Source organism: Trichoderma virens (genome assembly GCF_000170995.1).
Source record: "Trichoderma virens Gv29-8 chromosome Unknown TRIVIscaffold_6, whole genome shotgun sequence".
In the NCBI taxonomy this organism is placed as follows: domain Eukaryota; kingdom Fungi; phylum Ascomycota; class Sordariomycetes; order Hypocreales; family Hypocreaceae; genus Trichoderma; species Trichoderma virens.
The window spans coordinates 1,427,547-1,440,486 of record NW_014013743.1 but is presented as its reverse complement, the minus strand read 5'-3'; the positions used below and the strand labels follow the sequence as shown (position 1 = coordinate 1,440,486).

At 51.0% G+C, this 12,940-nt stretch overlaps 4 protein-coding genes across 4 annotated transcripts; 2 read left to right on the top strand and 2 right to left on the bottom strand.

Moving 5' to 3' along the window:
• Positions 1 to 954: 954 nt before the first annotated feature.
• On the bottom strand, positions 955 to 2,538 carry TRIVIDRAFT_71305 (uncharacterized protein; the record flags this gene model as incomplete). Its single annotated transcript, XM_014101290.1, has 3 exons — positions 955 to 2,085; positions 2,155 to 2,252; positions 2,340 to 2,538. 3 exons carry the CDS (start codon positions 2,536 to 2,538, stop codon positions 1,015 to 1,017), a joined length of 1,368 nt encoding a protein of 455 aa, XP_013956765.1.
• A 979-nt stretch (positions 2,539 to 3,517) lies between these two features.
• Positions 3,518 to 5,320, top strand: TRIVIDRAFT_28117 (ankyrin repeat protein; the record flags this gene model as incomplete). Its single annotated transcript, XM_014101289.1, has 1 exon — positions 3,518 to 5,320. The coding sequence occupies one exon, from the start codon at positions 3,518 to 3,520 to the stop codon at positions 5,318 to 5,320; it is 1,803 nt and encodes a 600-aa protein (XP_013956764.1).
• A 2,772-nt stretch (positions 5,321 to 8,092) lies between these two features.
• On the top strand, positions 8,093 to 10,700 carry TRIVIDRAFT_83979 (uncharacterized protein; the record flags this gene model as incomplete). Its single annotated transcript, XM_014101288.1, has 5 exons — positions 8,093 to 8,420; positions 8,588 to 8,615; positions 8,701 to 8,883; positions 8,970 to 9,118; positions 9,202 to 10,700. The coding sequence occupies 5 exons, from the start codon at positions 8,252 to 8,254 to the stop codon at positions 10,395 to 10,397; spliced, it is 1,725 nt and encodes a 574-aa protein (XP_013956763.1).
• Positions 10,701 to 10,838: 138 nt separating this feature from the next.
• On the bottom strand, positions 10,839 to 11,505 carry TRIVIDRAFT_216052 (uncharacterized protein; the record flags this gene model as incomplete). The annotated part of the gene is made up of 3 exons (XM_014101287.1): positions 10,839 to 11,082; positions 11,150 to 11,161; positions 11,222 to 11,505. The coding sequence occupies 3 exons, from the start codon at positions 11,389 to 11,391 to the stop codon at positions 11,067 to 11,069; spliced, it is 198 nt and encodes a 65-aa protein (XP_013956762.1).
• Positions 11,506 to 12,940: the final 1,435 nt, after the last annotated feature.

Genomic DNA, 12,940 nt, shown 5'->3' with positions numbered 1-12,940 from the left:
ATCAGGTACTCCGGGATAGGTACTTTATGCAAGCGAATGCTTTGGGCCACGATGCAGAGACGCAGAGCAAGAAGCCCAACAGCCTCGGATCCTTGGCAGCACATGTGATATTTTGGCAGCATCCATTGCAGAACGATGCAGCATTGCTGCCAATCGAACTGCTGTAAATCATACGTGCGTGGAACCTTTGTTGTACTTGAATGCATTCAAATGTTGCCAGCCCGCTCTTGGGCAGAGAGCAAGTACCTCATATCGCTAGGATTGATTAGTGTAGGATCACAGGGTGGTATCGATGGAGCGGAGGTAGCCTCTACGTAGGTACAAGGCAATGGCTTCCAGTTATTACCGGGCATGGGTTCCCAGGGCTTGCATTTTCAAAGTACGATACACCAAAGTACCTTAGTGATGACGCGGGGTTGTGGGATTCTTCGGGAAAGCAGAATCGGCATGGGTAAAGACACACGCCATCGTATGTATATTTGATACTATCATGTACTCCGTACCTACCTATGGTATCTGTAAAGAAAGAATCAATCAAGCTGCATGTATACATCTCCGCTGGTAAGTGCCCAAGCTATAGGCAGTAGTACCCTGGCACTACTACTAGGTGGGTAGGTAGCTTCGGAAAGCGGGAGACAAGGTTGATGCCATCGATCGCTTCTATTCAACACGACGTGTGGCTGATACGAGCAACAACCGCTGCTCTTCCACCAGATGGAAACAATAAGCGGGCTGGAACTGGCTTCCGTGCTTCCATGCTTCTTTCTATACCCACCAGCTGGTAGCGCAGCGGTTTCCACTTTACCGAGTCTTTGTTCTCGCCAATCCGACCATCTTTGCGATCGCTTCATTTTCCCGCGATGGAAAGGATTTAGCGCCGAGCTTCCCCACGGGGGCGAATTGCGGGAGCCGCTGCACTTGTGCTCGACAAGATATTCTTCAGTTGGAGAGAGTGAAAATCACTAGGCTCAAGCGAGCAGTTTCTATTTGCTAACATCTTCCGCTACCTAGAAATCACATCCATCCGATGCGCTTCCACAAGAAAGATGTGCCCCCAACCACGGCCGTGGCTCCAGTAAAAGCAATCAGCGGGCCATAACCACTTCCATAGCCGCCCGCAGCCTGTCCCTGCCACGACATGCCCTTGACCAAGGCTTCGCTCAGAGGTCCAGATACGACATTGCCAATGCCTCGGCCAGCCGCGAGATACCCAAAGATCATGACTGGATCGAACGCAGATCCTCCGTTCAAACTCGGCTTGGACGTGACCTGCTTGATGACGCCGGTCCAAGTCGACGTGTAGGATCCGGCGAAGAAGCCGTAGATGACGCAAAAGATGTACAACACGGCCATGTTGGTCGCAAATCCCCACAGCAAGAATGTTCCGATGACTGTGCCCACCGTTGAGATCATGATGCACGTAGTGGGGTGGAATCGATCAACAAAGACTCCCATGGCGATGCATCCAAACACGGAGGCAACGTTGACGGCCAGAATGGTCAGCGCAGCGGGGAACGGCTCAGAGCCGAGGATGGAGCTGGCGTAGGACGGCAGGTAAAGGCCAGGCATGAAGAATCCCAGGGCCTCGACAATGTTGGCCACTTCGTACATCAGGAACGAGCGGTCAAACAAAAAGCCCAGCTTGTATGGCTTATAGTGTGCCGTGGCAGACACCGGGAGTCGTGGCTTCACAAAGTACACCACGGGAATGGTCAACACGAACAGGGCAACGGCCCAGATGCGAAGCGTCGTCCGCAGTCCGTATCGCCCCAGCAAGAACTCGAGCAGCAATGGGATCGCGAATCCGCCCAACCCGGTGCCGGACCACATAACCCCGAAGGCCAGGCCCTTTCGCTTGACGAACCACTCGTCCATGTAGATGATGCAGGGGCCGTAGCAGATGGAACCGCCAATGGCGAAGAGAACGCCTTGGGTCAGGATCAGATGCCAGACAGCCTGTGAGAAGGAGCTCAGTGCAAGAGCTGTGCACATGATGAGGAGGCCTGCGGTAGGACCATATCGGTTTTGCTTGGGATAGAGTCTCATGAGAGGGAAGACAAAGGGGGCGGACAGGTACATGGTTCCCTGCGATGGAGATCAGTTATGTGTTGGTGGCGGCGACTGATGGAAACAAACAAAGAGGAGGAATCTCACCATTGCAGTTGTACCGATTGCGGCAATGCTAGAAGAGCCCTTGAACGGCTCATGGGTGCTGTAATAGTTTTGGAAAATACCAAAGGCAAAGGGGAAGCCTAGTCCAGCGAAAGATGATGCCATTGTTAGACATGCAGCACATGACAATACGCAAAACAACCGACGAGGTCAGACACTGCACTCACCCCAAACAAGACACTCGATGATGAAGCAAGCCGTCAAGAAGAGCATTGCGTCTTTGCCCGTATCGACGGGAGGAAGCGAGACAGATTCATGCTCATGCTCTGAGGCGATGTCCGGGGAGAGAGACGAATCCCCCGGAGTGGTCGTATCGAGCTGGATCGACTCTACTTGAGGTTGGTCCTCGAGAGAAGCCCGCCCCATGGTGATGAATTGTACTGGAACCTGCCGGCTTGGAAGTGATGAATCAACCCGTCGAGTCGGATAGAAACGAGACGATGGGCAGCACCCAATTGGGGGAAGGCTGAATATATACGAGTATGCCAAAGCAATCAGCAACTCCCGTGTCTCCAACAATTTCCAATGCCGGTACTTCGTCTACTTTGTACGCGGATACGAGACATGTGCTGCTCCACAAATTGCTCTCTGGCGCGCCCTTGTTTTGAGGCGATGCAGATAACAAGATTAATAATCGCTCACGTTCGTATTAGCGGTAACCTTTGGAGCAGCGACGTCATTGAATTCTCCATACTTTGGGTTCCGTAAAGGGGATCATCTTGGTCAGCTGTGGATATTACCCGTATTCATTCTCACCGCAATGGATCGTCTGTCGTGTCAGCTCCATGGATGGCGCCTGTACGGGAAATCCCGGGGGATGCGCAGATGGATCTATGAATGTGTGGAAAGCCCTGCTTTTCAACGCTCGTTTCCCCACTGGTGATGAACGGTGGAAATATTGGGGTAATTGTATACAAAGTACGGAGTACATCGAAAGCGACACCAGCATCGCATTGGAACCTGCATCGAATTCAATTGAGCGCAACACAAAGAAAGAGTCCATCATTTGACGGGTCCATGCTCAAAGCCACTTGGGACATCTTTCACGTTGCCAACAGGACTGATTTCATGCCTCCGGATTTGGGTTCAAAGAATCGGCAAACCAATGGACCGTTTGCGCCACCAAACAGCCCTTCCATTCCATTATGGAAATCTCCATTCGTGAATCACTGACCATGGCGTTCCCTCCAGAGTCTGTTGGGTGAATCAAAGAAATCAAAAGTCTATATAATATATATATCCAGGCTTTTGTATGTCGTCCTTTCCTCTCAGAAATATTTCTAATGGCAAGCTTCTTCGATTCAGACCATCATCTTCACATTGCAAATCAGAGCACAACGGGAGCATGGAGCAGAGCTCTTCAGACGCCACCGAGTCGAATCAGGTCTCTCTCGGCTATGACATCATTTACTACCTTTTAGCAGAGTGCGTGAACGAGCCTGGAACCATTCTCAACTTTTGCCGTGCGAGTAAAAGATGCTACGAGCTCTATATTCGCATTTTATATCGGCACAACGTCCTCTACGGAGGGTGCTCGGCCCTACCATGGGCTGCGAAGAAAGGAAATTTGGGTCTGGTCCGGAAGATTCTGGAGATTCCATATATGGAAGAGTTTGCATCCACGGCCATATGGAACCAAGCGCTCAAAATCGCCCAAATCAAGGACAACGTGGGTTTGGCCGAGATGCTGTTCGGCGTCAAGGCCGTACAGACTTTGATCCAAAATGCGGCAGCAGTCTTGGCTGGAAGAAGAGTGTATCTCCCATATGAGTTTCCTCCACTAGATGACGACAACCACTTGTTGTTGAAACCAATGTTTGAAGCTGCATGGAAGGGCCAACAGAATTTCATAAAGCTCTATCTTCCCTACGTCAGCGTAGATTTACATGACAGTCAGAGCTGGACTTTATTGCACTACGCTGTTGCTTCTGGACACAACTCCCTTATCAAGCTTCTCAAGGAGGAGCATAACGCCAACCCAGATCTCCACCACCATGCTTATTATAGGCCAATTGATCTAGCGGCCCAACATGATCACTCGAGGACTGTGGAGCTGTTACTTTCGTATGGAGTTGACCCTTGTTACAAAGGCACTTCGATTAGCATCGCTTTCCTGCTCGCAGTCTCAGAGGGCCGGGAGAATGTGGTAAAGCTCTTCCTGAAGGATGATCGCATTGACCCCAATGCGCGAAACGACGAAATCAGGATCGGCGGATTAATTGGAACGCCCCTGGAACTGGCTATATCAAAGGGCAGAGTTGGGGTTGTACGCCTTCTTCTTGATGACGCCCGACTCAACCCAAATGGCCGCGACAATCGTGGCAGGCCTCCACTGGTGCTTGCTGCCACCAACTGTTTATGCAAGTCACGAGGTGAAGCCATTCTTGACATGCTGCTGAAAGACAAAAGGGTCGATTTCACTGCCAGAGATCTTGATGGTAACAACGCTTGCTTGGCAGCCGTCAAAAAAGCGTACTATGATAGAACTCGAATGATACTCGAGGCTGGCAAAATTGATCCTAATGAAGGCGACAAATTTGGAGAAACACCCGCCATGTACGCTGCGCAGCACAATAATCGAATACTCAAGCTGCTCATAGAAGACAAGAGGGTGGATCTGAACAAGAAATCCAACAGCGGCGATACGGCGCTGCTCAGGGCCACAAGAATGAACATGACGGAACACGTTGCGCTATTGCTGAAATCGCGCCGCGTCAACGTGGATCAGCCAGACAACGGAGGGAATACGCCAATGATATGGGCCTGTCGCAATTGGGATTCCGTGACGGCGGCGCTATTACTCAAAACGGGCAGCGTGAATCTAGAGAAGAAGAGCAATATAGGCTGCACTCCACTGATGATTGCTGTAGGATACGCTGCCCCCTCTGAGCCGTATGCGGAACGCATCGCGGAGATGATTCTGGATACGGGGCACGACCTGCTTGACGTTCGATACGACAATGGATTCACGCTTCTCGAGTGTGCGGTTGCACAATGCTCGGAGAAGATTGTAGTGAAGTTGCTAAAGACTGGCAAGGTGATTGTGACGCCAGAGGCGATGGAGCTTTGCCGAATTGACGCCTTCAAATGTTTGCTGTGGGAGTATCAAAAGAGATATTGGAGAACAAGACGCTATATATGTTTGTAGAATAGAGTATAGGGATGAAGAGACGTTGCGCTCACTGGAGATGTAGGAACAATTCCATTTAACGATGCTCAAGACAGCCATCTCTAACCCAATCATCCATCATCCTTGGGCATTCACATTCATCTCAGGCATCCTATTACATCGTCATCAACATCCTATTATGAGGAATAACAAAGATAAAAAAAGATGAATCACAAACATCCCCAGCCTAGTTCTGTATGTACACAGGCAGCCCATGGCTATATCCATAAAGCTATCGGAAGACAAGCATTGCATACCGCTCAACCTAGATGAGAGAAGAGAGGGTCAATACCCCCTCTCGGTATCATCGTACATGTTAGTCGTATACGTGTCCGTTGCAGCCTTCTTCTGTTTGTCTGCAGCCGACTCGTTATATTTGTTCGAGAATTGATTGATGCTCGTGAATTATAGGCATATTCACATAAGGTAAGGTTAGATTGTAAGTTTGAAGCAGTTGCTTCGAAAGGATACCATCGCTCTGACTGGTGCAGGGATGAGAGCAACTACGCGAGTTTTAATGATGTCTGCCTGGGACAATGACTGAGTGTAGCCTGACCATCCCGGGCATACTTTACTGCATCAGCAGCTGGTATAGATGATGACTTTAGGTTTCCATTACAAGAGCATGGTGCTATCCGTAGCCAAGAGATATGAATGGGCATATCGAGACCCTCAGATGACGGAGTTGCTGCATGTCTCTCCGAAAACATGCTGCCATCCTTGTCATCCTTGATCTCCGTTGGCGGTGCGGTTGACGGTCAAGACCATATCAGTATAATCATCCAGGTAAAGGACATTCCGGAGCCTCATATCTTCATCTGCGTCGTAAATCTCTATTCCATTTCGTCGTTACTGACTCGTCACAGCCGCAGGGCATCAAATTAGCAGCGTGGAGAGGGTCGGTGGTGATGACGATCAATATCCCAAGACTTCCACAGGCCCATGCAGTCTCGAGAAATTGACGGTACAAACTGGCGGTACAAACTGGCGGTACAACTGGCGGTACATGGACTGTGGACCCACCCATCCACACCAAACTGAGCACCGAGAGCACCGACATGTCAGTAGGTAATAGTTCTAAAGATTGAAGATTGAAGATTGAAGATTGAAGATTGAAGATTGACGATTGAATCAAACATGACCATTAACAGTTCTTCTACACAGGTGCCATGACGGGATCCATTAGCCAAGTTCTTGCACCCAATGGGTAGCACAAAGACAGTGCATTCTATGCATTCTGTACAAATACAAATACTCAAGGCTACTGTCCGGCTCAATTTTTATCTGGCACTCGTACCTTCTACAATCGTTCAACCAACTGATGCCCCGCTCTGCGCTTGCCTGACATACAGCAAAATATACTCATCGCTTTCTATCGAGCAAAAGTCCATCCAACTCTGTTTCTACATTCACGGTGGATACGAGTATGTGCTTACTTCGTCTACACAGATGAAAGCCTCCAAAGAAAAGCCTCCGATAGGCCAAAGCTACGAAGAGCATCAACGACAAAATCCCGTCTTTCCAACCCGCCGATGCTCCGAAGTGCCAAAAACAGCAGGCGAGGGGCAAAGCAACGAATAAGCAAAACACACACACCCCCGAGAGCCGCTGCGGCAAGCAAGGGTCTACTGCCAGCACCCAAACATCATTGGAGAATCAATGGCCCAACAGCTCGTTTCCCTCTTCTCTCATCCGGGGCCAAAATGGCGAAATCGACGCGCCAGGTGGTGAGATTGAGAGAAATCCCACATACCCTCAACGTTGCACAGCGATGGCCCGAAAGACGTGGGGCCCCATGATGGATGATGGAGACACTAGGGATTTAGGCCGTCCCTTAGTCGAGGCGTATCTTTTTTTTCATCTTGTGTCGTTTGTCATCCATGGAGCTGGTAAGCTGGGCATCTCATGTTCACCCTGACGATCGTTGGCTCTACCAATCTCCAGCTTATACGGAGCACCAATGATGATCAGCAATGATTCTACGTGTACAGAGGAAATGGGAAGATGGTCGTCATCTCCTTTGATTTTCTTCTTCTCATTTGCTGAAACGCCAACAAGGTAAAGTAAGACAAGAAGAAGAAAACCCCATTCTCCACGCAAAAGCAGCGACTTCCACCAACCCCGATGGCCCGAGATTTCGCAATTGCGGCTAACCCACCAAGGGACAGTGGCTCCAGGCACACCCTGGAGAGGCTGCGAGAGAAAAAAAAATTACCACTTCGTCTTCCGCCGTGCCCTCGCAGCTAATCTGGCCTTTGCGGGCATTTGCGCGTTGTTGATTGGCCTTGTGCCTCAAGCCATGCGGGACCCGGAGCATCGCGCCTCGAGCACGTCATCGCCAACATCTCGAGCCAAATGCCGCCATTCCATGAATTTTGGTGGAGCTTCCTCAGTCTTTCTGGCCCTTGTGGAGCTGCTCTTTACTGTTCCGTCACCAAGATGCGCCTAGATGTGAGCATTCTATCAGTCCATCTGGTGGGGGGTCAAGAAAGAAGCGGCTCTTGTCCATCCACCGAGGGCCAAAGGCTGCTTACGGGATCATCATTTGGTCCATCATTCGTCACGAGTGTTTTACAAATGGCAAGCCGTGTCTTGTAAAGTGTGTCTTGGGTGGATTGTTCCGTTCTAGCATCTCCGGTGTGACCCCAGGAAAGCTTGCAGTATTTATAGTCTGGTATTGGGACGCCCACCCCCCATCCAGACTCTTCTTCCCTCTCTCCCTCTCCGTGATTTTTTCTCCTCATTCTGTCGTCTTTATCCTCTCGTCTTCCCGTCTGTTATTGCTTGAATATCTCTTCTTGCCTGCCCGCTTGTGTGCCTCTTTGTCGGAGCTTGTTGCGTGACTTGCCGTGTCGTTGACACCATTTCGAGCAAAAGCACTTAGACCGTTTCTACTACCCCACCATAGCCATGGCCAACACTCCTCACGGCGGCGTCCTCAAGGACCTCTTTGCTCGCGACCTGCCTCGTCAGGCCGAGCTTCTGGAGGAGTCTGAGACTCTCCCTGCCCTCATGCTGTCTGAGCGTCACCTCTGCGACTTGGAGCTGATTCTCAATGGCGGCTTTTCGCCTCTGGAAGGTATGTGCAATGTCGCAACGTTTATTAATCCCCTGCCTTGGAGCGCAAAGACGATTCGAGTGCCCCGCGCTTGTAAGCGCAAGAAAAGCACATCGAGAGAGGAGGGGAGAGGCTGTTATATGGTGTGTGTCGCAATCGCAAGTAAACTAACGCTGTCTTGCGCGTAGGCTTCATGACTGAAAATGATTACAACCGGTATGTCTCTCGGCGCCCTCGCAGGAGGGAGGATGATGTCGATTTCAAATGAGGGAGCTAGTTTCAACTAACACGCCGCTGCCAGAGTGGTCAAGGAGAACCGCCTCGAAAGCGGCCTGCTCTTCAGCATGCCCATCACCCTCGACGTGAGCCAGGCGCAGATCGACGAGCTCTCCATTAAGCCAGGCGCCAAGATTACGCTGCGCGACTTTCGAGACGACCGGAATCTAGCCATCCTGACCGTTGAGGACGTGTACAAGCCAGACAAGTAAGCTCTTTGATTGCAAATAATCTCAGCGCAGTCTGTCCGATCAAAGAGATCTTTGCTAACGATTTGCGCGCGCGCAACTCCAGGGTCCAAGAGGCCAAGCTTGTCTTTGGCAGCGATGATGACACACACCCCGGCGTCAAGCACCTCTTCAGTGTCGCAAAGGACTTTTACGTCGGCGGAAAGCTTGAGGCCATCAGCCGCCTTGAGCACTACGATTTCCTCGACCTGCGCTGTAAGTTGAAGCTGCTGTTATATGTTATATGCCTGCCCGGCAGCAGATCCGGAGACAAGACTCTAACAAGAATGATTCAACAGTCACCCCCGCAGAGCTGCGATCGCACTTCAACAAGCTCGGCTGGCAAAAGGTCGTCGCTTTCCAGACGCGAAACCCGATGCACCGCGCTCACCGTGAGCTGACGGTCCGAGCCGCTCGCTCCCAGCAGGCAAACGTGCTCATCCACCCGGTCGTTGGCCTGACAAAGCCCGGTGATATCGACCACTTCACTCGCGTCCGCGTCTACCGTGCTCTGCTGCCGAGATACCCCAACGGCATGGCCGCTCTCGCCCTGCTGCCCCTGGCCATGCGCATGGGAGGTCCTCGAGAGGCCCTGTGGCACGCCGTGATCCGCAAGAACCACGGCGCCACGCACTTCATCGTCGGCCGTGATCACGCCGGTCCCGGCAAGAACAAGAATGGCAAGGACCACTACGGCCCGTATGATGCGCAGATCCTTGTGCAGCAGCACCAGGAGGAGCTGGGCATCAAGATGGTCGAGTTCCAGGAGATGATTTACATCCCTGACCGCGACGAGTACCTGCCCGCCAACGAGATTTCCGAGGGCACACGCACCATGAACATTTCTGGCACGGAGCTGCGCAACCGCCTGCGAACCGGAAAGGAGATTCCCGAGTGGTTCTCATATCCCGAGGTCGTCAAGGTGCTGCGCGAGCAGAACCCGCTGCCGCGTGAAAAGGGCTTCACCGTCTTCCTGACGGGCTACCAGAACAGCGGCAAGGACCAGATTGCGCGAGCTCTGCAGGCCACTCTCAACCAGGGTGGCGGCCGGTCCGTGTCGATGCTTCTGGGCGAGACTGTCCGAGCCGAGTTGTCGTCGGAGCTGGGTTTCAGCCGCCAGGACCGAAGCCTCAACATTGGCCGCATCGCCTTTGTTGCCTCGGAGCTGACCAAGGCCGGTGCCGCCGTCATTGCCGCCCCGATTGCCCCCTACGAGGATGCCCGTCAGCACGCCCGCGAGTTGGTTGAAAAGTCCGGGCCCTTCTTCCTCGTCCACGTTGCCACGCCGCTCGAGTACTGCGAGAAGACGGACCGCAGGGGCATCTACGAAAGGGCACGTGCCGGAGAGATCAAGGGCTTCACCGGCGTCGACGACCCTTATGAGGCGCCCAAGAAGGCCGACCTGACTGTCGATCTGACCCAGCACAACGTCCGCTCGATTGTGCACCAGATTATTCTGCTTCTTGAGAGCAACGGTCTCCTGGACCGACTGTAAGCGAGCGACTGTTTTTCTTCTTCTTCTTCTTCTTCAGTTTTATTTTGGCTTTGTTCTCTTTTTCCCAATTAAAGTATACATGTATATACTCTGCGTGGGTTGGAAGGGATAAAGAGAGTTGGCGTTTGGATATTGAACAGATGATTGATTTTGTTGGGAAAGAAATCCCAAAAAGCACTTGGTCAAATGGCTTTTAGTATAGAAGGGTTGGATACGATACGATAGATTAACATGTCCTTGGGCTAGTACAGAGCAGGGGTTACGCTCTAAGATATCAATTACTTATAAGCAATGAGCCTGCCTACCTTTTTTTTTCATTACTGCTACGGCACGTGTCCAATGGGAAGGCTTCATTGCCAAGTGTCTACATGCAAACTCTATCCATCTTGGAAGGCTACGAGGTATTAAAGGGGAAGTAAATCACTGGAAGGGATTGCAAGTGTCCAGTATAACCAATGTCACATTTGTACATTCCAACTGTCCATCTATAATCCACACCTTGCACTTGTTCTCATTCCAACTATAACCAAGACTCGAGATCCAACAAGCGGTTCCCACATAGGCCAATCCCCGATAGCAAAGAACTCCTGTTAATCTGACCAACTTCAGAGTCCGCACATTATCCCAAGACAGCAAGCCTCGCCAAGCTTTCACAGTTCTGTGGCCTCGTCAAACTGAGCGGATTCTGGAGTTGATCAGGTTAACAATGGCTTCTTCGAGATCGGGAGGCTATGCTAGGGTTGGTTTCTGACTTTCGAAAGCAACTATGGCCGTTTTGTTAGCTTTTGGGGAATTTTAACGGAGGATGTGGGAGAGTTGCTTACTTGGGATACCACAGTTTCAGCCGCAGGTGATCCCTTAAGACGCCAACGCCGACTCTGCGCGGATTAATCCACAACATAAACATTCCGGTGTATTTGCCGGGCTCTACTGTGGTGTTTGTCAACAGCATGGCATGATGTTGGTAAAGCACAGGAAAGCCCAACAAACACATCGGAATATTATGTTGTGGATTAATCCTCAAGGAGGCGGCGCTGACGTCTTTTAGGAATCATATGAGAAAGAAGAAGAAGAGGGCAAAGAAAAGACTGACTGGTTTAAAGAGAATGAAGAAGAAAGAAGATGGAGAGAGGCAGAAGAAGATGAACGGGCTTTTATATCCAAAGAGAGACAAAGTCGAAAGAGGGGAAACGAAGCCGCTCTTACATCATGATTGCAATGTCCTCATGCATTGGTGGTGCTGTGATAATGCAATTGACTTGCAGCAGAGCATCTTTGATTCGACGACGGGATTTTGAGAGGGTGCGGCTCTTTGTTGTTATTGGACGAGATGTGATCCTGCCAGCCTCGTTTACGCGGTTGGGGGGGTATAAGAGGTGGTATTTTGTGCTGGAATGGGACAATGTTGCCATATTTCCCCGCTGTTTGCTGGGAATCGCATTTTCATTGGATTGATACCACTGACCAGCGGGACAGAGTCGTTGCATTCATTTGCTGCATTTTCAGAAGAGGGTGAGTTGTCATATCAGTTGTATCTTGTATTGTTGCATCTTTGGTGTAGGAGAATGGAATGCACAGTACGGATATGTGCCGAGGTCGGAGTTTGCATACTGTATGCATCTGAAAGTGAAAGTGCAGGTGGAGACGGAACAAGAGTTTGTCCAATGCTCCGACTTGCAATGGGTTCTGGATGGATGCTTCCAAAATTAGAAGTCGACGAACTTGCGCAATCAATCACCACATGGGCAACTACTAACATGAAGCTAGAGCTAAACGCACCTCGTTAGAACTCAACTGGCGCACCACAAGACTAATGTAGCTACGACTACAGTACGAACACAGCAGAGACAAGACCAGCCAGCGATGAGGCGCCCCGATGCGATGCCACGTCAGGGGAGGGGGCGCAATGGCAGCGACAGAACAGCGTTAACCTTGAAAAGAGAAGCACCAAGGCAGTGCCAGTGCAACCAATCGCCGCCCCCCAATTGCATCTGCAGACTGAGAGCCGTGGAAAAAGCTTGTGAACAACCCTCAAACCTCGTTTGTTCAAGTTTGCGCTAGCGGGCTTCGAACGAGCTAATGGCAACACCGTTTTGGCGGGCCGCTTTAGGCTTCTAGGGTGCCAGTCACAGGGCCTTGAGGGGCGGCGTCAGGCCACGGTTGGGCGTTATTTTCACATCACGGAGCCGGAAAGGTGCCAGACCCTTCATGTTTCCATTCCAAGGTTCCCTTCTGTCCCGATTCCTACCTTGGGTACGGAGTACATATCCTTTCAAGGGTGGTTTTTGGTGTTAGGTAAGCCTTGGCTCTCAACTTCTTTTTCCCTTCTTTCTTCTCTCCCCCCTCCTCTCTCTCGCTTCTTTGTTCCAGTCTCTCTTTTTTTTTTTAAGCGCCTGGGCTGTCTGTGACATCACGTTAGGTGCACTTCCACTTCCACTTGCACTTGCACGTCCACCTTGGCAGAAAACTGCACTCTACCGTAGAGGTAGCAGATACTCGGCGCTACACAAAGTAAAGTCGCACTTGACCAACGAAGCAGTGCA